The sequence below is a fragment of the Planococcus citri genome, chromosome 5 (assembly GCF_950023065.1).
Source record: "Planococcus citri chromosome 5, ihPlaCitr1.1, whole genome shotgun sequence".
In the NCBI taxonomy this organism is placed as follows: domain Eukaryota; kingdom Metazoa; phylum Arthropoda; class Insecta; order Hemiptera; family Pseudococcidae; genus Planococcus; species Planococcus citri.
Window position 1 is genome coordinate 388440 of NC_088681.1, and position 22019 is coordinate 410458.

Consider the following 22019-nt stretch of genomic DNA (forward strand, 5'->3'; position numbering starts at 1 on the left):
TATCGGTTTGCCTGAACTTTATCGGTTTGGTGGGCATTCTTATCAGTGAGCATCAAAATTTCATATTTTGAGCAATTTTCACAAGGTGTTTTTGAAATGTATAGCTTTTATTTAGTTTTTTCTTCAATTTTAAACACTGTTAAACCCTGTAATGGAAAAAGATCATCTCTTCGTCTAGTTTTAAAGAAGTTGATAAGACGTCTTTGAAAGTTTGAACCTCAATAAAGAGCGGATCTTTTTCCTTTTTCCATCACAGGATTTAACAGTGTTTAAAATTGAAGGAAAAACTAAATAAAACCTATAAATTTCAAAAACGCCTTGTGAAAATTGCTCAAAATATGAAATTTTGATACTCACTGATAAGAATGCCCACCAAACCGATAAAGTTCAGGCAAACCGATATGCAACCCGCAATACGTCAAAAGCCTTATTAGTTATCCGTCAGGTCCTCTTCTGTAATTTTTATATTTATGGCAAAAAAGCTTTGAAAGACAGTTTCACTAGTTTCAGTTTCAATACATTTATTTCAATTCAGAATCAGATCAATCCTTCCTGCCTAGGCCAATTCGGCCAAGGCCATAACTCCATAAGCTAACAACAAAATTATTCTGGTCGACAAAAATCGATTTCTAAACGTCAGCAGTTGAATTTTTTTTTAAAAAGGTACCTCTACTACCAGAGTCCAGACCAGTTACCACCAACTAATTTCAATTGCAACGATTTTCAACTTTTGGTTTCTCTTTTGAAAAATATTCACGTAACATAACACAGTATAAGTACTTCATTACATAACAACAATGCAATCTATTATATTAATCGTACAATTTCAAACGACAGGAAAATTCGCAAAAAAAAAGAATTAAAAATATCAAAACGTAAGTGATAAAACATAAACAATGGTTTCGAGGGTTGACAAAATAATCATAATATAATACTTCATGTACAACGATCATTCGTAAGTCATAATGCAGCATTAATCAGCACAGTGTTGATACAAGTATAATCGAACCATCTCAGTATTTTACAATCCCAACTTTGAACTAATCTTCAAAGCGCTTCAGTGCCCAATCGCGATCGATCGCTGACTATTTCCCCAGTTCTCCAGTCGCGAAAGATAGATTTTCGTAACCAGTTTAACTTGTTCGAAAGATAATTCCATCCAAAACGTGGCATTATCGCGTTTTCTGACCGATATCAATTATGAACCTTCGCTACTTGTTATCCGACAGCATCGATGTAACCAATATTAACGACGTATCGATAGTTTTTCTATGATAATTATGGATGAATTTCTTCGCTTCGTCGACCGTACTGAACGTAATCTTGGCCTCATTATATTGACCCATTCCTGGTATCCAACTCATTCTCTAAAATGAATAAAATTCAATCAAATACCTACTGCGATATCGATACACGCCACACGGTGCCTTTTCTTCAATCAAATTCAAAACCGATACTAACCTTGATGGTACCGCAAGTAGCGGCTATTTTTTGTACTAGGCTTGTTTTGGTATTCGGGCTTATATTTTTAATCCATACCGTTCGCATTTTTTCCTCGTGCGATATAACGAGACGATTTTTCGATTTCACCGCAACGGGCATCGACGAATCTTGGTCAGTTTCATTCTGAAACAAGATAGTCAATCACATACCGAATTCCAACCATATTTTTTCCCTATTCGCGAAGCCGACTTACTTTTTGAGTAGATTTTAAATTGGAAAATCGCTGCGCTAAAGGTACGCTGCTTTGCGTAACACCCTTACGAACACTTTCTACGATTATATTTTCATTGCGCGAAGAAGCTCCATTCTGTGAGCAAGATTCGGGACAGTTTATTAGGGATCGAACAGTTAAGAAAGGCGGTTTCGAAAAAATTATAACTCACATTTTCGCCACTAGCAGATGTTTGTTTCGAGATAACCATTCTTCTACGAGTAGAATTCGTATTATTATCGTCTTCCTGAACTGTCACATTCAAAAAATCGATTGCATTCGACTTATCAATCGACGATGTATTTCTTTTTGTTGGCCCGGTCACAGGAAACTTTAAACAAAATGATGAAATTATTACCAGTAAAACTGCTTCCATAACCGCAGGCAATAATTAAATGTAGCCGTTAAAAAAAAATCAAAGCCGTGACTATTCTCCGGCGCGTACTTACACTTTTTAAAGCTACAGTTCCATCTTTATATTTAATTTTAACAACTTTATGCAACTGCTTCGTACTATTTTTAACGTCATTTTTTTCATCGTCAATTTTTACTCTTTCTGGGACATCTTTCATCTTGATAGCGTCATTATTTTGATGACGCAGCGTCATCGGCGGAGACGCGCGTGTTTCATCACCGGAATAGGTAGCGTTTCTAGCGTTGTTCAACGGTTTCTTGACGTCAAATTGTTTTCGTGGTGGCGACATCTTCGTGCAAGGTTTATCACCGGTATTACCGACAGAAGAAAAGTTACGATTACGAGTGAACTCTTCGGATCGATAATTATCTTCTTTAGTTTTCGCATTAACGAAACGAGTTGTCGCATTACTATCAGTCTCGTTTTTGCGTAGAAGCTGTTCTCTTCTTTGCAGAACACCTGTGAGAAGAAATGTAATATATACAAAGAAAATTCGCAACATCATTTTTAGATTTACCATCTCCGGAGGATCAAGAACGTACCTTTGATGTTGTTTTGAATGAAATTTTGCATCTGATTTTTTAACCGTTGTTCTTCTTTCATTTGGACGAATTTTTCACGCATTTTTTTCTGATGTTCAACTTTTTTGCGGTACTCCGTTTCTTCGTCATCGTCATTCTACAGAATAATTTCAGTGAAATGAATGATATCGTTCGATTAATGTGCATAGTGGCGTAGCCAAAGGGGCACAGTGAAAAATTCTTCCCCTTGCGGCAGCACATTTGAAGCAACACCGGGAAAATGATCTTCGCCCACTGATCGTTTGGAAATCAATATTTGCACTTTTATCCCGCATAACGAGAAAAATTTTATCCAACCCGAACGCAAAAGTGATTTTCCACAATTTTGATTCATCTCCCTCAGTTGAATAAACTATTACATGTACTTTTTGCCTTTCCAACTATTTTTTCAAAACATACGGACTTTATCAAATTTTAAAATTCTGTTTTGACCATCTCTAGAAAATTTTTTGGATACGCCACTTCGTTTATCAATAAAATCCGAACTCAAAGTACAAACCGATTTATCATTCGAATAATTGTAACGATATCTCTTAGTGGAACTATCGTCGTTTATCGAAGACGACGAATTACGCTTCAAGTACTGAGAATCGTGATCTCGATCTCGAGATACTTTTTCATTCTGAAAATGATAATCATCTGCAAACAAAACACAAAAATTGTACACTTCGTAAATTTTAACGACGAACGAACAATAAAGAACTGAATAAATGACAACGTAAGAATAACGACATGCGATTCTACAATACGAACAATAGCACAGGGGTTCCAACCTCTAGGATGATGAGAATATTTATCACGAAACTGATCAGCGTAGTAGTGATCCCTCGATGGACGATTATATTCAACCTGCGTAATAAAAGATGAAATTAATTGCTCGGAAGCTCTCTCCAACAAACAAAACTACTTGGCGTTTGGAAGTACATTGCAGAAAAAGTAATCGCCCGTCAGTTTACCTGATTATTTCCTAAATGACTCGCGTCGCCGCCATATGGAACGGTAGCGGCCGACTGACACGCAGGAACCCCTGGTGGAGGAGGTTGATTGATGACTGGAGGCGGTAGATACGCCGAAGATGTTGTAGTTATACTTTCTTTAACATAATAATCTGCGGACGACGGTGGGCCGATACCACCACTATTATTCATAACGCACTGAGGATTTTCATTGACGTTGCTATGAAGCGGTGGCATTCTAATGACACGCTGCGACGATTGTTGAAACATTACAGAATGGCTACCGTCGTTCGGCATCCTAGGAAAATGGCCGGACGGATTAATCGGCGGCGGAGGTCTACTTTGATAAATCGAGTTGGAATCCGCAGGATTCGGATTAGACATGTGCGGCATATTTCCCGAATAGTACGGCCCGTTCGTCGCTGAATTGTGGGATGGCGGCGGCTGAGAGAATGGCGGCGGACGTGAAAAATTTTGAGAAAATGGTGGAGTGGAATTCAAACCAAATTGAGATCGGTTTTGTTGATAATTATGATGATAGGCGGGAGCCGGCGGAGGGCCATTAGGACTCATAAAAGGCGCGACGAAATTATGCTGGCCAGGCGGACCTCCGTGCGGAGGAAATCGTTGCCTTATCGGTTGAGGAAGAAGGCCGGGACCTGAAGGAGGAAGTAAAGGACGTCTAGGCATCGGGTGAGGAGCACGAGGAGGAAGTAGAATCGGCCGGTTGTAATTATCCGTGTTCGGAGGCGGCATTAGTGGTCTAACACCGGGGAAATGGTTTCCAGCGAACTGGCCAGGGGGTTGAGGCATCTGATGAGAAGTCGACGGCGGTAACGCTCCTCTGGGTTGAAATAAACGATTCTGTTCGAATGGTCTCATAAGCGGTTGACATGAATTTTCCATCGGTGGCCGGATCATTTGGAAATCACCGGCGATTTGATAACGTTCCTGAGTTATTTGTACGGTTGTCACAATTGGTCGCTCTACACGCATGTCTGATCGAGGAATTAAGGATTGTGTAGAGAAATTTTTGTATTCAGAGACAAAATTATGCGAGCTGCGTACTTCGGTTACACGTTGCGATTGATTGATTATTTCCTGCAAAATTTAAAATTGCAGTAAAATATCACGCAATATTATTTCATAAAAGCCGCGAGGAAAAATAAAATCTTACCATCGATGTATCACTTTGGCCATCAAAAGAGTACACTCGTTTTGATTCATCATTCGATCTAGTCTCATCTATCAAAAAAACAATCAATTCGTATCAAGTATGTATATCATAGGTATACGTAGGTTACCGCTAGCGTTTTCAGTAAAGCTCGATGATAAGTATGTACATGTAGCCACAAAACCTAATTTGGACTTGCATCCACGAAATGACCGCGGTAGCTTTTTTCAAGAGCAGAAAAATATGTTGTACAATTGTACATATAACGAAAAGGTTGAGGAGCGATTGCCCGTAAAAATGTACAGAATGTGGAATACGATAAATAGGTACATATGTAAATAATCGGTTTTACGAATAAGTTTAGTACCTTTTCCTCCACGATGATAACTATAATCAGATCTTCTGTCGTTACGTTCGTTGGGATCCTCGTGTTTATTTACTTTCGCAAAATCAGGGGGTCGATTTTTCTTTACAAAAGGTTGTAAAGGTTTGCCATGTTTTCGACGTCGCGATGTTCCGTGAGGCTGTACCAATTCTATTACTTTGGCTGAAAAAGCCGTTGACAAATTTTAATATTTTCATCTAATGTGATTTGGTTTTTCTCAGATAAGATCGAAGCATGTTACCCAAATCTGGTAAATCGTCGTAAGATTTTTTGTCTTGTTTTCTTAACGATATCACGGTTGGTTTAGAGGATATTTCTTCAATCTTCTCTGACGAAATGTGTTTCTCGTCATCTAATAAAGAATCTTCAGCAGACGAACGAACGGTAGGTATGTCATTTTCCATCTCACCTTCTCTTTCGTTATTACCAACATCTGAAACTAAACACAAATACAATTACATTAGACGCTATGTAATTGACCACTGGAATAAAAAAAATTCAACACCAACTTTGCTCCGGTTCGGAAACTTTTTCATCGCCAGTTTCTGCCACAGTAATGGAATCACTATCGACAATATTCTCATTTCCCGAGTCAAAGTACACCGATTCATCGAGAGTATTCGGCACAGAAACTAATTCATTTTCCACAATGTCTTCTTCAGCGATGCCAATATCTAGAACGTCTTCTTCCCTGTAAAGTACATAACTCGAAGATGAAATTCAATTTCCTTTCCACTACCTACTACTCGCCATCTTCAAAATGAGAACACTTACTGATCGAGATGTTCTATTTCAGAAGCCCCATTTGGGTGCAACGATTCCTCTTTCTGAAATGCAAACACATATTATAGATGATCAAAACTTTACGATACTCTGTACTACATACAATGGATACGGCATGAAACACTTTAAAACGAAAGTCTGCCCCCAAGTAATTTAAAAATTACATGCAATAAAAATTTAAAGTTACCGGATGTTCTTCGATGAAACTATCGAATTCATTATCAGCTAATAAGGCTTCTTCTTTTTCGTTGTCGAAGTTGAAATCATGTTCTTCCACATCATCATCCAAGAGGGTATCATCACTAGAAAACGACATTATTGATGAGTAAATCTTCTACTAATAACACAATAAATGAAATGAACGAAAATTACTTACGGATGATCAGTCATAGCTGAACTCACTGGTAAATGGTAAGTTTAGTATAACAAATTGTAAAAAATGAAACTTAAATAACAACTCCGTATTAAAAACATTATGTGCATTTCATACTTGGTAGGACTAGCCAGTTAGTACAAATCGTATATAGAATAATACGGTTTGAAATTTCTTTCGAGTAATGAAAAACATTACATTACGCACCAGAAAAATTTAAATCAGCAGTTTTCAATCACTACAATTTCAACCTTATTTATTTTTCATGATACGATGGATACGATACGAACCAGTACAACGAAAGCTCGTAGGGGGTGGTTGAAATGAAGGGGGAGAGGGATTGTGAAAATTTTACGAAGCAGAGTTGCGGGTTGGGTTGCGGCCTGCGGGGCACGGCCGGACCGGAGCCGAATCGGAACGAAAAACGAAAACGGTCACAAAACTGAATCCGGAACGACCGGAATCAGAAAATTCTTGTTATCACCTCACTTATCAAGAAGTTATCAGCGCGGCTGAAAATTTTTTGTTGAAAATTGAAAAATTGAAATGAAATAATTTAAATTTAAATGCACCTTTCAAATTGTTTCTCCAAGTAATATTACTATACGTCGTTTTAATGTTAGAATCCCACTTTTCATTCTCATATTTTGATACCTACCTAGTATAAGTATAATTGATTTTAACTTATGGGAAATCTTTGTGAAATCATGAGCAATTCAGCAAAAAAATTGCATCAGGAATGAATTCGGATTTAGGAAGACTATGAAAAATTTGATGTCGGACTCTGTGCTGTATTTTTTTTTTTTAGTTGTATGCTAAGTCGTAGCGCAGCTTTCAAATATCTGAATCAAAATCTGTTTCATCTCTCATCATCAAATTTTCTTGTATCGAATAGAAGCTTGCACTCCGTGATGAAATTTCCGCCTATAGCACGTTTATCGCCTAGAATACATCGCGAGTCCATAGTGCTCTCCAGAAAGCTCGCAAATATTCCTGCTAAACCAACGATTTTGGGCATCGAATCTAGTTGCGATGATACTGCGGCTGCGATTGTGAACGCTGAAGGATCAGTCCTCGGAGAACACTTGATTTCACAGAGTGATGCTGTATTAAGGTGAAAATTTATCAATTGGTTAGTATTGACGACGCGGCCCATAGGACTAAATGTTTCTTGTAATTCTAGGCACGGTGGTGTCTTGCCTCTCATCGCAAGAGATCTTCATCGAAAAAACATTCATTCTGTCGTTGAGCATACGTTCGAAAAAGCTAATATGTCGATACATGATGTCGACGCGATTGCAGTTACTGTTAAACCAGGTCTGAATTACTTTTTTAAAAATGTAAAATATACGCTCGATTTTTCACCTCCTCCCACCCTCATCAGAGCATTCAATTTCTTATTTGTCGATTTTTATTTATTTATTTATTTATTTATTTATTGACAGGTCTTGTTATGTCAATTATGGTCGGTATGGAATATGCCAAAGAATTATGTAAAAATCACAATAAATTACTTATACCAGTTCATCATATGAAAGCGCATGCTCTAACTGTCAGATTGTCTAATAGAGTAACTGCATTTTTGATACATACATGAAAAAAATCTTTAGTGTTTATAATAATTGAACATTTCTTTCTAGAACGTCCAGTTCCCATTCTTGACATTTTTAATCTCTGGTGGACATTGTATTTTAGCTATCGCCAACTCCGTTGATAATTTCTCCATTTTGGGGCAAACTTTAGATGATGCTCCGGGTGAAGCATTCGATAAAGTAATCACATTTTTAGTCAAGATTCCTTCTTACATCAGTCATTTATTTATCGAGAATTTATGTAACTTATGTATTTGAAGATAGCAAGAAGATTAAAAGCTCATAATATATCGAAATGTCGAAATTCCAGCGGTGGAGCTATCATCGAAGAATTGGCTGAAGGTGGTAACCCCACGGCGTTTCAATTCACTGAACCATTGCAACAGTACAGAGATTGTAATTTCAGTTTCAGCGGTATGAAAACTCAGGCGTTGAGATATATAGAAAAAGAAGAAAAAAAATTTGGTTGGTAAACAATTATATGTGAAATTTTGAATGCGCGTGTAATATGGTAATATCGTGGTATTTTACGTCGGTGATATTCAATTTTTAGAAACAGAACCTGATGAAACGATCGAATCAATCAGTGATTTCTGTGCTAGTTTCCAAATGGCGGTTTCGTTGCATTTATGTCGCAGGTTGCAAAGAGCAATGGAATTTGTACAGCTTCATCATTTACTTCCCGCGAATAATCTTCAGCTAGTATGCTATCAATTTCTTCGCCAATATTTTTTTCATTACAATATGAATAACTGCTTAATTTGTATTTTTAGGTAGTATCTGGCGGAACAGCATCCAATAAGTATATACGAAGAGCTTTCGAAATTGTATGTTCTGAAAAGGGTTATACTTTATACGTCCCTTCTTCGAGATATTGTACTGATAACGGAATTATGATAGCGTGGAATGGAGTTGAAAAATACTTGAATAACATCGATCTACTTCCCGCAGATAAAATTGATGACATCGAAGCAGAACCTAGGTATAGGAAGAGAATAAATTATTTTATGCAACGTTCGTGACTTGGCGGTAATCTTGAAATTTATTTTATAGATGTCCTTTGGGCGAAGATCTGACTGAATTAGTCGTGAAAGCTAATATCAAATGTGCCTGGATCAAAGTGGCGAAAAAACTTATTGCAAATGACAATACTTTGATCCAAACGTGATTTAGAATATTAATTTCAAGATGCAAACTTACGAGCGAATAAAATTTATACAACCGAGTGCGTGAAAACAATTATTAATCTTTTCCTTACACACGACAAACAAATTTTAAAAAGTTACAAATTAAAAACAATCACACATATTTAACGGCGTTTTTCTCTTGGTCGTGCTGTAATTGACACAACAATTCGTATTCGTTATCTTCAGCGGCATACATATCCAAATATTCGCGCAATTTTAATTTCAAATTTTCTACATCAGAAATACTGGTTTTAGCGGAAATAGGAAGTACTTCGTCAAATGTTATGATTTTCGAAGGTCTCATTTCAGAAGGACATTCTAAAACGGCGTCTAGGAAATATCAGAAATTGTTAGTTTAAAGTGCACACACCAACTGAAAAAAATGAGCTGCTTACTTTTCAAATCGTAGAGTTTATCCTTAATTTTATCGAATTCATCAGTTGCTCCATTCGAATCCATTTTGTTAACTACCAGTAATGCTGGTTTATCCAACAAACAATCGCGGAATAATTCGATTTCCTGAACAAAAAAATACCAGAGTTGTAATACGTTACCTTAAAGCACACATTCGACGAAAATTATTTTCGTACTTTGTTTAAAAGAACGACGGTTTCTAAACAAGTCCTGTGTATATGTTTCAAATTCAAACGAAATCCATTTATGTCGACGACTAGAACGAGAAATTTTGTTCTTTCACAATGACGAAGAAAACGATGACCCATACCGACATTCTTGTGAGCATCTTCGATCAATCCTGGCAAATCAGCGACTGAAATGGAACGTAGATCGGGATATTTCATAATTCCAACATTGGGTTTGATAGTCGTGACTGTAATTTTTAAAATTGATTAGATATTCCTTTGAAATAATATCGAAAGTTACATATAAATTAAATGTTTATTACAAGGGTAAGATGCAATTTTAGGCTTGGCATCGGTGATAGCTTTCAGTAAAGTAGATTTTCCAGCATTTGGGAAACCTACTAATCCAATATCAGCTATAAGTTTCAAATCTACTCTTATGTTAAAACTGTCGCCTTTTAATCCACTAAATCCGGTTTCATGACAGCCTCCACATCCGCCACGAGCAACGATCAATTTTTTTCCAGGAGCATTTAGTTCACCTTGAAAGAATAGAGCGACCACGCGCACAGTTTTGAAAAAATTGACAAAACCATGTCGGCTGATTTTTCTTAGTTAATCGATACTAACCTATAATTCTACGTTGATTGTCCATCACATCAACACCAACCGGTACATCTATGATGTGGCTCTTTCCTGGTTTTCCAAGAATAAACCTCGAATTGCTATCGATTCCTTTAGACGCTCTAATTTTTCTATCCGGATATTTGGTAAGGACATTTTTTAGCGTACTTCCTGAACAAACAGAGAATAAAAGTGCTATTATGACGGCTTACACGGCGTAGATTTTTTGCTCAACAAGTTATTAAGTAGATATACACCTTCTTTTGCAGCTAGGATAACATCTCCTCCTTTTCCACCAACACCGCCAAACTTGGGATATCCCATGCCTCCAGCACCACCACGGACATGAATCACAAGAGAATCAACAAAACCACGATATTTCTTCTGAAAACGCTGCAAAAATGAGACACATATTTTAGATTATGGTAAGCATTCAATTTACAATTGAAAAATGACGCCGAACAACGCCTGAACTAATGAATTAAATTTATCGATGCATAAATACCAGCGTTGGAGTTGCTCTGAAATACACACACTTGTTCAAGAATACCATTTTTTCAAATTTGATATTACATTTACATGACTACAATTATGAGGATTATTAGAAAAAAATGCAATTTTGAAAAAGAACTGAAAAATGAAGATTGAAACCACAACAGCGGTATTAATGAAGTGATAACTGATAACGTTTAATAACGTTATAGAAAAAAATCAACAAAAACAAACACTCTGACCGGAACTGAAACCGGAACCTATATCAAAAAGATCGCGCGAGCAGCACACCAAGTAGAACAATTTGAAAGCTTCACTAGGGCTCTATATAAACCAGGTGAGCGCATCCACCATTTTGTTCCCTGAAGTGATAACGAACCAGTAATTATGCATACAATTTCTTATGTAAAAAATGCAATTTTTTAAATTGTTCGCGAGTTTGGGTGAACTGTTATGCAGTCTTAAATTAAAGACAATAAAATTCCCTATCGATTGATGTTAAATGTTGATCATTTCGCGTAAAAATAACGATTTTATGAATATTTCTATTTTACTGATTTTTGCATACTACGTACGTCATCTTTAAAGTAAAAATACTCGAAATTTTCAGTGGACACATAGGTATTTTATTACAGTAAAATGTTCGTTATTTTATCCTCTTTAAAATGAGCTATTACCGAAAGCTCTACATGCAACCGTTCAAAAGTTTTCGAAGTTGAAATTTGCGAAAATCAGCTGCGGGCAGTAAGTATTTGACTTTGAACAAATTTTACTCAAAATTTTCAACGGACACATGGATATTTTAATACAGCAAAATGTTCGTAATTTTATCGTCTGTAAAATGAGCTTATAACGAAAGTTCTACCTCTCATCGTTCAAAATATCTTGAAGATCAAAGTTGCGGAAAGTAAAATACTGATCAAAACTAAGTGACTGATAACAGTGATAACACAATTTGACCACTTTCCGCAACTTTGAACTTCAAAAACTTTTGAACGGTTGAAGGTAGAGCTTTCGGTAAACAACCATTTTAAAAAGGATACAATTACGAACATTTTGATGTATTAAAATACCTACGTGTCCACTGAAAATTTCGAGTAATATTAGTTCAAAGTTCAGTACTTACCATCCGCAGCTTGTTTTCCCAACTTTCAACTTCGAAAACTTTTGAACGGTTGCATGTAGAGCTTTCGGTAATAGCTCATTTTAAAGAGGATAAAATAACGAACATTTTGCTGTATTAAAATACCTATGCGTCCACTGAAAATTTTGAGTATTTTTAGTTTAAAGACGACGTACGTAGTACGCAGAAATCAGTAAAATTGAAGTATTCATAAAGTCGTTATTTTTTCATGAAATGATCAAAATTTAACATCGATCGATAGGAAATTTTATTGTCTTTAATTTAAGACTACACGTAAGTTCACCCGGACTCGCGAACTACCGAGAAAATTGCATTTTTTACGTGAGAAATTGTATGCATACTTACTAGTCCGTTATCACTCAGGGAACAAAATGGCCGATGCGCTCACCCACTTTATATAGAGCCTTAGCTTCACTCAAAACATCCTGGCTAAGAGGCGGAGTTTTGTGTGTTTTTTACTCACAATTTTGTCAATAGATGCTCGCGAGAAAACAGCGCCTGTGTTTTTTCCTTTCAGTGAACAGTGAACTCCTGAAACACCTATTGTGTTTTCGATTTCTATTTTGTACGTGTTCGATTGGAGTTAATGAAGAAAACTATCCGAATTTGAAATAATGAAAGTTGTTGCTTGTATGTCTCTTGGTAATTGTCACGTATTTTAATATAATTTTGTGGTAAATAGTAAATAATGCATATCTATATTTCGAACGAAAACACTGCAGCGTTTGTGCGATAACTTACGGTGCTCCAATAGATTTACTCAAAAAATTTGTTGTGTGATTTCTAATTTTGCAAGCTACGTGTCTTTTGATTTTTGATTACCTAGTTTAAACACAAAATGACAAGTTCATTCCATTCGTTACACATCAAAACGTATTACTATCAGTAGTAATAATTTCACTATCCTGATTTGTTTATGTTCCGCTAGTAAATAAACCATTGTTGGTAATTCGTATGACCCTGTTTTTTTTTTTGTTTTTTTTTTCCATATAAAATGTAATTTCCTACTATGAATGTGGATGAACGTTTTACTCACAAAATTGAAATTTTCAAAAACATTGAAAATGTAAATCATCGTATAGATGAAATAATTGTTGGAACTTTCTTATTATGTAACTTTCGATGGCTTTTTTATTTACCTCTTCTCTGTAGGTACTACGTACTCCGTCGATTTGCACTACATAAATTTACAACCATCTAGCTTATAATGGAGATAAATTTCTAGTTTTAAATGCGTAATTTTTAATTAATTTTGGTGAAATGGTGTCTTATACTTCTATTGTAACATATTTCCAGTTGTTTGGTGCTTGGTTTTAAAAATGGGTATATATAGTTATGCGTAAATATAATTTGCCATATTTCGCACATACCTATTCGTGGTACCCAGCCATTTATTAGGAACATGAACAAAAAGTGAGTTTGCGTTTTGTTATTTATATTTATTATTAGTACCTTTATATGTATGTATAAGATTATGCATTGTATCTGAATTGTAACAACTTGAGGATAGGATACCGATTGGAATAATTCTAACCACTGTGCTAAACCGCCATGAAGGCATGAACTCGTAATTTTTGCACGTAGGCGCTGTGTAATTGTATTTTGGCCGGAGTAATTTGAGATTATCGATTACCTACTTTGTTGAAAGCATCAAAAGCATTTATTTTGTTTCCGAATCTAGTTGTCGTGTGTTCTATCAAACACATCGATTCTCAAACACTAGGCCTGAATCTGACGAGTATTCAATTGATTATTCCATACAGACTGATGTTAGAAGTGAAATTTCCATAGATTTGGATTAGCACTTTCTGTTGAAAAAAAAAAAATCACTTCATATGATATAATCAATTTTGCTTCTAAAAATGTCTCGTACGTAAGTCATTCATTAGGTGCTAGTTGGTCAAGTAACCATGCCTCTCAGCATTTTTATACTGTTTCAAGTCGATAAGATTGGAATCTATTGAAAATTGTACGCGATTCATTCCAGGTTGTTCTTAGCCATGTCTCGACGTCGCGTATCTTGTCCACTGACCGTCCAGCAGTTATGGGATGCTGTAAAAATTATCCGCTACAAGAGGCAAGTGCCAGATGTTGAAAGAATAACGCGGTATATGAACAGAACTCATAACGTTTCTGATGGTAAGATTTCTTGATAGCGCAAAAAGTACAATCCATAAAGGTGTTAAGTTGCTCAAATAATTGTTCATTGTTTCAGACGAAGTTGGCAGGCAAATAAATTACTGCGTTCGCGATGGTTTGCTGAAAGTAATCAAAAAAGTGGGATCCAAAGGATCAAAATGCGGCATTGAACAAGAAGGGTATAAATTACCCGAAGACAAGGTGAATGAAATTGTACCCAATTGGTAGATCAATACTCTCCATTTTGAATTGAAATAATGTGCTAAACGTTCGATTGTAATTCCAGTTGGAAAAGGATAGCCATGATTGGTATTGTTTCGAGTGTCACAGTGGTGGCGATGTGATTTGTTGTACGTCTTGTCATCGAGTGTACCACTTATCTTGTATATCTAAAGACGATTTACCGGAAGACGACGTCAAGAATAAATTTGTGTGCAGTATTTGCAATGTAATTTGAAACTTGCGATTATTAGTACCTATACTTATTTACTTATGCAGTTATTATTTATTTTGGGTTTAGAAAGTTGATTTTTCTTTCTTTCTACGAAATTTTTGAGCTTATCCGTTGGAGAGAGAATATGCGTAAGACATTTCTGATACTTAGACTTGAAACAGCATTGGTCGAGTCTCTCTCCTTTTATGGATTGTAATTTTCGAGAGAAATTCAGCTCGTTGATACCTTACGTATCTTTCTTATTCAATTTTTCCATCAAAGTCGCCGTTTTTTGAGTATATTAAAATTTTCCGTTGTTCAAAAAAGTTGCGCTTTATGGACACATACCTATTACCCTAGGTCGTCAGCAAAGCACTTGTATCAATTTTCGCTACAGATGCGCTGTTTACAAATAATTGAAAATTATGTTGTTCTTTGTTTTCCCTATAGCGTTGTTCTAACAGAGAGCTGACTCCCAACATAAAGAAAAGTCAGCTAAATCGGTTATTGAAGTATACTGCTACTAAAATGAAGGATCGAGTATGTGAATCTTCATTATTGTACTGTTGATATGGAAAGGTTTTTTTTGACATGATGTACCATTTTCTCGTCCATTTAGTTACCTGTAGCATTGACCGATCGTCAGCCTCCGAGTAGTAATTCGTATTTATCTGAGAGATTCGCTATTCAAGGCCAAGTAAAAAGTCCCAGTATTGATGTTCCTAGCAATTTTAAATGGATCTTGAACGATAAAGACGAGTGGCGAGTCGATTATCTCATTTACAGGTACGATTTTTTTTTTTTTTTTTCGGAAACATTCTGGTATCTACGCATTTGCGTTTGTTTTACAGGCCTATCGACTTGCATATTATGGAATCGAAGGCAGATTGCAAAAAATACGAACATCTGGAAGAATTTCGAGCAGATATACAAACGATCGTACACAACTATGTTATTTATCACGGAGGTTAGACGAGTCATTTTCAAAATCTCAAGATATTCGTTCATCCTAATGCGAGTCGTGTTTTCGTATTTTCTATTTTAGTTCACAGTAATATGGCGGATATGGCGCGACTAATGTTACGCGATTGTAATACCGATTTGCTAGAAATTCTGGAGTGTTGGAGGTGTTATAAACACTGTAATGATAAGACTCTGAGAAACTGGTTCATCACTCCTTGTAAACCGCCTCACGAATTGGTGTATGCTAAATCGAAAGGATGTCCCTATTGGCCGGCGAAGGTAACTAGAATTTCGTTGTCTCTCAACTCGAGCTTGAGAGTCTTATTTACTCACGTGAACTATATGTTTTAATTTTCAAAGATTATGAAAGATAATGAAGAAACTTGCGAAGTGAAATTCTTCGGCGGTATACACGAAAGAGCCACCGTGGAGAAAATATACATCAGACCTATATCGGTCAACATCCATACATTGCAGGTACAACGTGAGATGTTTGCTCGTGCTTATTTTTTGAAATCAGTTGTAAACGTGTTTCATTTACCATTTCCGCAATACGCGCATTTCAGATAAAACGCACTTCGTCGTGGAATAAAGCTTTCGAAGAAGTGAAACGACACCAGAAGCAGTTGGAGAAGCTACGCGAAGAAACGGATAATTACACGAAGCCTTTTGTAGATTCTTCGAGCGACGAATCCGATACACCAGATGTCGATAAAGATATCGATGATTCCAGTAGAAATAAAAGTATTAATTTCAGTCTCTCTCCTGTCGCGAATAACGATAAAATCGAAGCGAAGGAATCCAACGACGAGCGGTCGTCGCAACACGATAAACCTAAGGTGAAATACTTTTATGAAAGTTATATTACACGCGACGACATCCGATGTAATAATGATTTAAATACGCAGAATTCGAGCGAAACTGTTGCTAAAACGCCCGTCAACGAAATTAAAACCACGCGGCCTCGAGGTAGGCCTAAAAAGTCGACCTCCGAACATGTCACCCCAACCCCCGCTCAAGAAGATAAGTTGTCAAAACCTCCTCAAGCAACGAAATCATCGTCGCCGAAATCTAGAGGCAGACCGCCAAAAATATCGGGAGCGCCAGCCGCCAAAAAACCTCGCAAATCTGGTTCGTTTTCATTAAACGTTGAAGACGACGGGCCGTCTGGGGCAGAGCCACCAGAAATTAAAATACCATCGTTAGATACCGACAGTAATGATATCAAGAACCAAAACGACGCTGAAGATCATAATATCAGTTCAACTTCTGGAAAGTTGCAACTCGCTGCCAAAGTCAGATCTGTTACTCGTGTTTTGATTTTGTTTTTGTTTTTTTTTTCGAATATTTGCTAAATGCGTTATTCTACTTGCAGGGCAACGAGGAAGAAATAGTTAGTTCTTCATCTTCTCAGAATCCTATAAAAAGATCGGTTAAAACGCAAACCAAATCGTTAGAAGTTAAGCCTTCCAAAGAATGGATCGAAAAGGTACTCGAGGTTGTTGTTTGAATATTTTTGAAAACTCGGTGTCTATATTTTACGCGCGTCTATTTCATTTGTCGCAGATGGAAGAAGAATTCGAACAAGAAAAAGAAAGACTTATCGCTAAATTAAGAAAAGAACACGAACAAGAAATCGCTTTATTACGACAAGCCCACAACGCTATACTATCTGAAACTAAGCGTAAGCAGTGGGTAAGTTCTTTTACTGAAGCTTTTATTTTCTCTCTACTTTTCTTCGTATAAATTGCGCGTACAATCGTCTTGTTTTATTTGTAATTTTTAGTGCGTAAATTGCGAGCTGGAAGCGATTTATCATTGTTGTTGGAATACTTCGTATTGTAGTCCTGATTGTCAGTTGGCTCATTGGGCTGCCGATCACAAGAGACACTGTCGAAGAAAACGATAATTATTTTCAAAGCGACATAATTTTTACGATTGATTCGTGAATTCTTCGTCTTCTCATTTTTGGAATGCGTGTGCGCATTGTTATTGTTGCCGTAATCTTCATCTCATCGTGTAAATTGTATTAAATCACGCCAGAAAGGCATCACGTAAGATTTAAGATTGTTATAGCATTAATCATTCCATTGATCTTTTTAAAATAGCTTTCTTAGCTTGTTTTACGATTATTTATTATAATTATTTTTCTAATGGAAGATTTTATTTTCATGTTGATTTTTTTTACCGGAGTGTAAAATTGTAAGAAAATTGAATATTGTTTTAGTAATTAAGAAATTCGTGACATGTGACGGATAATGGTATGAGGTAATTCAGTATTTATTATACTAATTTGTAGTGGTAATTTAAAATTTTGAAAATAAACGTGCAATAGATACTTACATATTATATTGATGGCTTCTTCGTACCTGCTCTATTTTTACATACGTAATTATTATGTATACAAAAATATAAAAAGTGTATAATATCTTGTAATTTGAGTTTTTTGATACGGATTGTTCTTGTATTATATAGTTACTAACTATTGTAAGCAGTTAACGTGCTAAACAATTTTTTTTTCTTGTTGCTTGCATAATATCGACATTGAGACATCTTGACAACGGAGAAATTAACTTGTACATTATGATTTCAAAAATAATATAATATTATGTGAATTCTTCCTTTTCTGCATGCAGTTATTCGGTTCTGCAGTTAAATCATTGAATGCAAAAAAGTACTTTTGAAGGTTGTGAGATTCGAGAACTTGAGTCGTATGTCGGATGTCGGATGGTCATTTTGATGAGCCAAGAATGCCAAGATTTCGCCAACTTCTGAAAAGCGAATAATAACTGTTTTGAAAATTTCAAGTTTTTTTTGTGTTGGTCTGTTCTGCAAGTGCAATTTGGTGGGGGAAAAAAATGACTATTGAAAAATGGAAAACGATTCATTCGAGTCGTTTCGTAATAACTCCGCATTCAAATCAAAAATTCAATTATTTCAAACAATTTAATTCGGCGTCAACGAACATGTGTTGCACTCTGGCGGTGAAATGCATGAAACACATGTTATCATGCTGAAAGGGGGACATTTCCATACTCACGCACGCGCACACACGACTTGTCGAGATGCGAATGAATGCGATTCTCTGCAAAAAGTCCCCCTTTCAGCAAGTCGATGGTGGCGCCGCCACGAGATGTTAACGCCGAATAACACAATGCGGAATTTGCTAAAAAAAAAAAAAAAAAAAACTAAGAAATAACCGCCGCGCGGCATTTATTTCGTTATTACTGTAATTTACCGTATTTATAATTCGTTATTTTTGATGTAAACACTGTTATCACGTGACCCACGCTAATCGCCATCTTGCGTGCTAATGAACCAAAGTATTGTGTTTTACCTGTTAACGTAAATTTGCGCTATTTATTTATTTATCCATCCCGTTAATAGTAGATTTTTCTACTGTCCATCGTAATATAAAATCATTGACTGTCGTCGCGTTTTCAACTCGGTGGAATCGTATCTTCCCAACATCTATCTAATATGTCAGAAGGCACCCCGGCGGAAACCAAAATCGAAACAAATACAGATGCCGAAGAAATAAAGGTAAATATTGCCATTAGAATTCACGTTTGTTCATTTCAATTTATAAGAAAATACTCTGGTCGTTTCCAACCAGTTGGAAAGTTTCGTTGTATCTGTCGCTAATGGAGTGTAATTTTCATGTGGCATACGTATGTTTACCTCGATTTCAACGTGATACGTATAATGCGTAAAAAATCGTTATCCAAGGATGACGCTGCATAGCTACACATTGGAAAGAAAATCGAGTACTGTCGGTCAGACTCTCCGTATCGTATAATTTTCAGTTCTCACTACGAGACTACGACGAATCGTCGATGTCAGCGTGTACGTTTTCATGCATTGCGTCGCCGCGCCGGTCTCGGATCAATTTGATTAGGCTGAAATCGTTTTTGATCGAGTGTTCATGGAAGCGTTTTTGTGTGAGAAGCCGATGCGAATTGCGAGCGAAAAGTTTGGACACTTCGATAAAGCGTTGGCATTCTGCGATTTTCACCTCGGAAATCGGCGCGAAATCGTATGTACGAGCTAGGTACGCGTAATGGGTGTTTGAGATAACGTAGTTTACGTGTTAGATCGTCGTTGATATGGTTTATTCGAAGATGAACGGATTTATTGCACCATCACTGAAAACCAATCCTATTTCTCAAACACGTTTCGGTAAAAGCCTCCATCTCGTGAAGAAATTCGGAGCTTGTGCGGTTACCGACTGTGGACCGTTACCGAAGTTACCGTGAAATAAATTTTGCATCCGAGTAAATGGTAACACTGCCGTTTTTTCGGTGTAATTTAAATTCAAGCCGAATGAAAGAAAGAAAGTTGCGTAAACGTTGAATTTTTCAAATTCTATAATTCTAATTAGATAAATATTGCGACTGATGATGACAGTGATGGCTGCTTTGCGCCTTCACTATTATTTTGTATAATTTTCATTGCTTCGAATTCGATTTGTACGCTGCTCCATCAGTCTATGAAGTTTGTTTCAACGGTCTCCCGAGTGATAAACTGTTGGAAAAATGTCGTTGAAGCCAGCTTCGATCAAGCTAAAATCTGTTGAAATTGAGAATCTCGTCCCTCGAATTATATAATTTTTCGAGTTTCAGTTTGTTTCGTAGATATTTAGATGGTCAACTTTGTTCGGAGGCATCTTTAATTAATGTTTTTTAATTGAAGAACAGCTGTTTGTCGGATTCATTCAGTTTGTTACGACTTAAGATCGTTGGTAGGCTAGGATAACGTTATTGGTGTGTTTTTCAAATCGGAATCGGAAGAGACGAATGCCTATAGTGCTCTCAATTTCAATTTGTTGATAATCACGTTAGGGCGAGTTCAAATATGGTTGATTCCACGCGTACCTGATTTTTAGGCCTGAACTTACCGTGTACAGTATGAAATTTTGTTACCAGCGTACAGCGTACAAATAGGTTATAATTAGTTCTTCGAATGGTTCAACCTCCAACGATCCGAAAAAAATGTATGGCATTAGTAAAATTCGTTATATTCGTCGAAAATGAAATTTATTCGTTTTTTATTTTTCAGAACGATGCAACTCCGCAAAAAGGTAAACGCGGTGGAAAACAGAGTAAAAGCCTCACAAATTTAGCTAAAGAAGCGGAAGCTATACTCAAGGTGATTACGAAACTGTCAACCTGATTCGCTCGCAATTACTCGTCGGGCCGTCGAGATATTAATGTGTTGTGTTTTGTGTAGGGATTTGGAGACAAAGAAGAGGTACCAGAAGGAAGACGGGCTACACGTTCTTCGACCAGAGGCGCCTCTGCTCCAGTTAGCACTCCGCCTCCGGTGAAAAAAGAAAGGAAATCTGCTTCGACGGCTTCAGGTGGTACGGATGGCGCTCCGCGCAGTAGTAAGTTGCACATTATTTACGTAATACGTACGTATTATCGAGTTGGAATTAACGCGCGCAACTACGCGTAATTTTAGCCAAACGTGGAAGACCGAAGAAGTCAGCCGGCGAGGACGCTAAAAACGATTCGGCCAACGAAGAGAAACAAGATGTCGAGATGAACGACGCATCGGGCGAGCCGAAAGAAAATTCCGTTAACGACAATAACGAAGAAGAAAAAGTGAATTCGTCCAATAGTGTCGATGAAGTCGATAAGAAGTCAACGGAAAATGCCGAAAATCAAAAACCAACCGATACGCCGGCGAAGGTCGACGAAGCCGAAAAACCTAAAGAAAATCAGGTAGTAGAGAATGAAAACACCGCAACTAAATCGCCTACAACAAACGGATCGGCCTCTAAAGACGAATCTAGCGCTGACGCCAACGAGAATAAGGTACTTTAACCTACGTACATACATACGTACGTATTTATTATTAGGTATCCGTATTTTTTGTCGATTCATCATTTTCGGCTAGAAAACAAAGTACGTTAACTTAACCACGTGTTCCTACTCGATGTTTCATTGATGCTCGTTTGCTGCGCAGGGTGACGTTGAAAACTCGGACTCGAAACCACCAACGGAGAATGAAAACTTGATCGAGAAGAGGCCGAGCTTGGAAGACGCGAGTAAACCAAAAGAACTGACCACAAATGACGAATCAGCCAATTCCAAGAGCGAGACTTCTACAACGAACGCGTCGTCGAACGATTAGTTCCATTTCCCCGGTCTCCCTCTCCCTTTTTTTCATCGGAAGAGTTTTTATTTTTCAATGTACATATACATTGTATAAAGATGTTAGGTACGTTTAATTTTTCACTTACCTACTGTTTTGTTTTCAAGTACGACTATTCGACATTTTGTGATGAAGTATATAATACTACTGGAAATATTTGAAAACAAAAGAATTTCTTTAAAATGTAGTTGTTTTTCAATTGTCGACCTCACACAGAAGTACGTACCGGTAACGTACATACAACCATATTAGTCGTTATAGTCATGCTTATCATTTATTTGTATTTTTTTCCCCCTTTTTTTTTCTTTTATTCTTTTTTGGTAA

The 22019-nt window shown here is 36.7% G+C and overlaps 4 protein-coding genes across 11 annotated transcripts; 2 read left to right on the forward strand and 2 right to left on the reverse strand.

Annotated features, from left to right (window-relative positions):
- Positions 1-504: 504 nt before the first annotated feature.
- LOC135847578 (uncharacterized) lies at positions 505-6691 on the reverse strand. 2 transcript variants are annotated; one of them, XM_065367168.1, is made up of 17 exons: positions 6499-6691; positions 6385-6409; positions 6196-6310; positions 6000-6052; positions 5735-5916; positions 5467-5664; positions 5208-5387; positions 4844-4911; positions 3667-4767; positions 3484-3559; positions 3210-3349; positions 2672-2807; positions 2164-2588; positions 1887-2045; positions 1697-1810; positions 1462-1626; positions 505-1367 (listed from the first exon to the last, which is right to left on the reverse strand). In XM_065367168.1, coding segments are annotated over exons 1-17 (3294 nt in total). In that variant the 5' UTR covers positions 6500-6691; the 3' UTR covers positions 505-1211. The 2 variants fall into 2 exon arrangements, with proteins under 2 accessions (XP_065223240.1, XP_065223241.1); XM_065367169.1 differs by having other exon boundaries at positions 6385-6691.
- A 191-nt stretch (positions 6692-6882) lies between these two features.
- Positions 6883-9199, forward strand: Tcs4 (Threonyl-carbamoyl synthesis 4). The gene is made up of 8 exons (XM_065367193.1): positions 6883-7495; positions 7565-7698; positions 7827-7951; positions 8022-8153; positions 8234-8438; positions 8527-8675; positions 8747-8955; positions 9027-9199. Exons 1-8 carry the CDS (start codon positions 7194-7196, stop codon positions 9139-9141), a joined length of 1371 nt encoding a protein of 456 aa, XP_065223265.1. The 5' UTR covers positions 6883-7193; the 3' UTR covers positions 9142-9199.
- LOC135847595 (GTP-binding protein 10 homolog) lies at positions 9200-12863 on the reverse strand. Of its 3 annotated transcripts, none has more exons than XM_065367201.1 (7): positions 12743-12863; positions 10623-10758; positions 10372-10536; positions 10065-10283; positions 9751-9989; positions 9556-9679; positions 9200-9490 (listed from the first exon to the last, which is right to left on the reverse strand). In XM_065367201.1, the coding sequence occupies exons 2-7, from the start codon at positions 10687-10689 to the stop codon at positions 9273-9275; spliced, it is 1032 nt and encodes a 343-aa protein (XP_065223273.1). In that variant the 5' UTR covers positions 10690-10758; positions 12743-12863; the 3' UTR covers positions 9200-9272. The 3 variants fall into 3 exon arrangements, with proteins under 3 accessions (XP_065223273.1, XP_065223272.1, XP_065223274.1); XM_065367200.1 differs by lacking the exon at positions 12743-12863 and adding an exon at positions 10871-11032; XM_065367202.1 differs by lacking the exons at positions 10065-10283; positions 12743-12863 and adding an exon at positions 10871-11036.
- Positions 12476-18158, forward strand: LOC135847581 (zinc finger MYND domain-containing protein 11). Of its 5 annotated transcripts, none has more exons than XM_065367172.1 (15): positions 12476-12631; positions 13298-13414; positions 13989-14140; positions 14217-14341; positions 14427-14588; positions 15024-15113; positions 15193-15359; positions 15425-15540; positions 15619-15815; positions 15897-16013; positions 16103-16375; positions 16445-16831; positions 16912-17025; positions 17103-17231; positions 17323-18158. In XM_065367172.1, exons 2-15 carry the CDS (start codon positions 13404-13406, stop codon positions 17443-17445), a joined length of 2163 nt encoding a protein of 720 aa, XP_065223244.1. In that variant the 5' UTR covers positions 12476-12631; positions 13298-13403; the 3' UTR covers positions 17446-18158. The 5 variants fall into 5 exon arrangements, with proteins under 5 accessions (XP_065223244.1, XP_065223246.1, XP_065223243.1 ...); XM_065367174.1 differs by having other exon boundaries at positions 12483-12675; XM_065367171.1 differs by having other exon boundaries at positions 12483-12643.
- The last annotated feature ends 3861 nt before the right edge of the window (positions 18159-22019 follow it).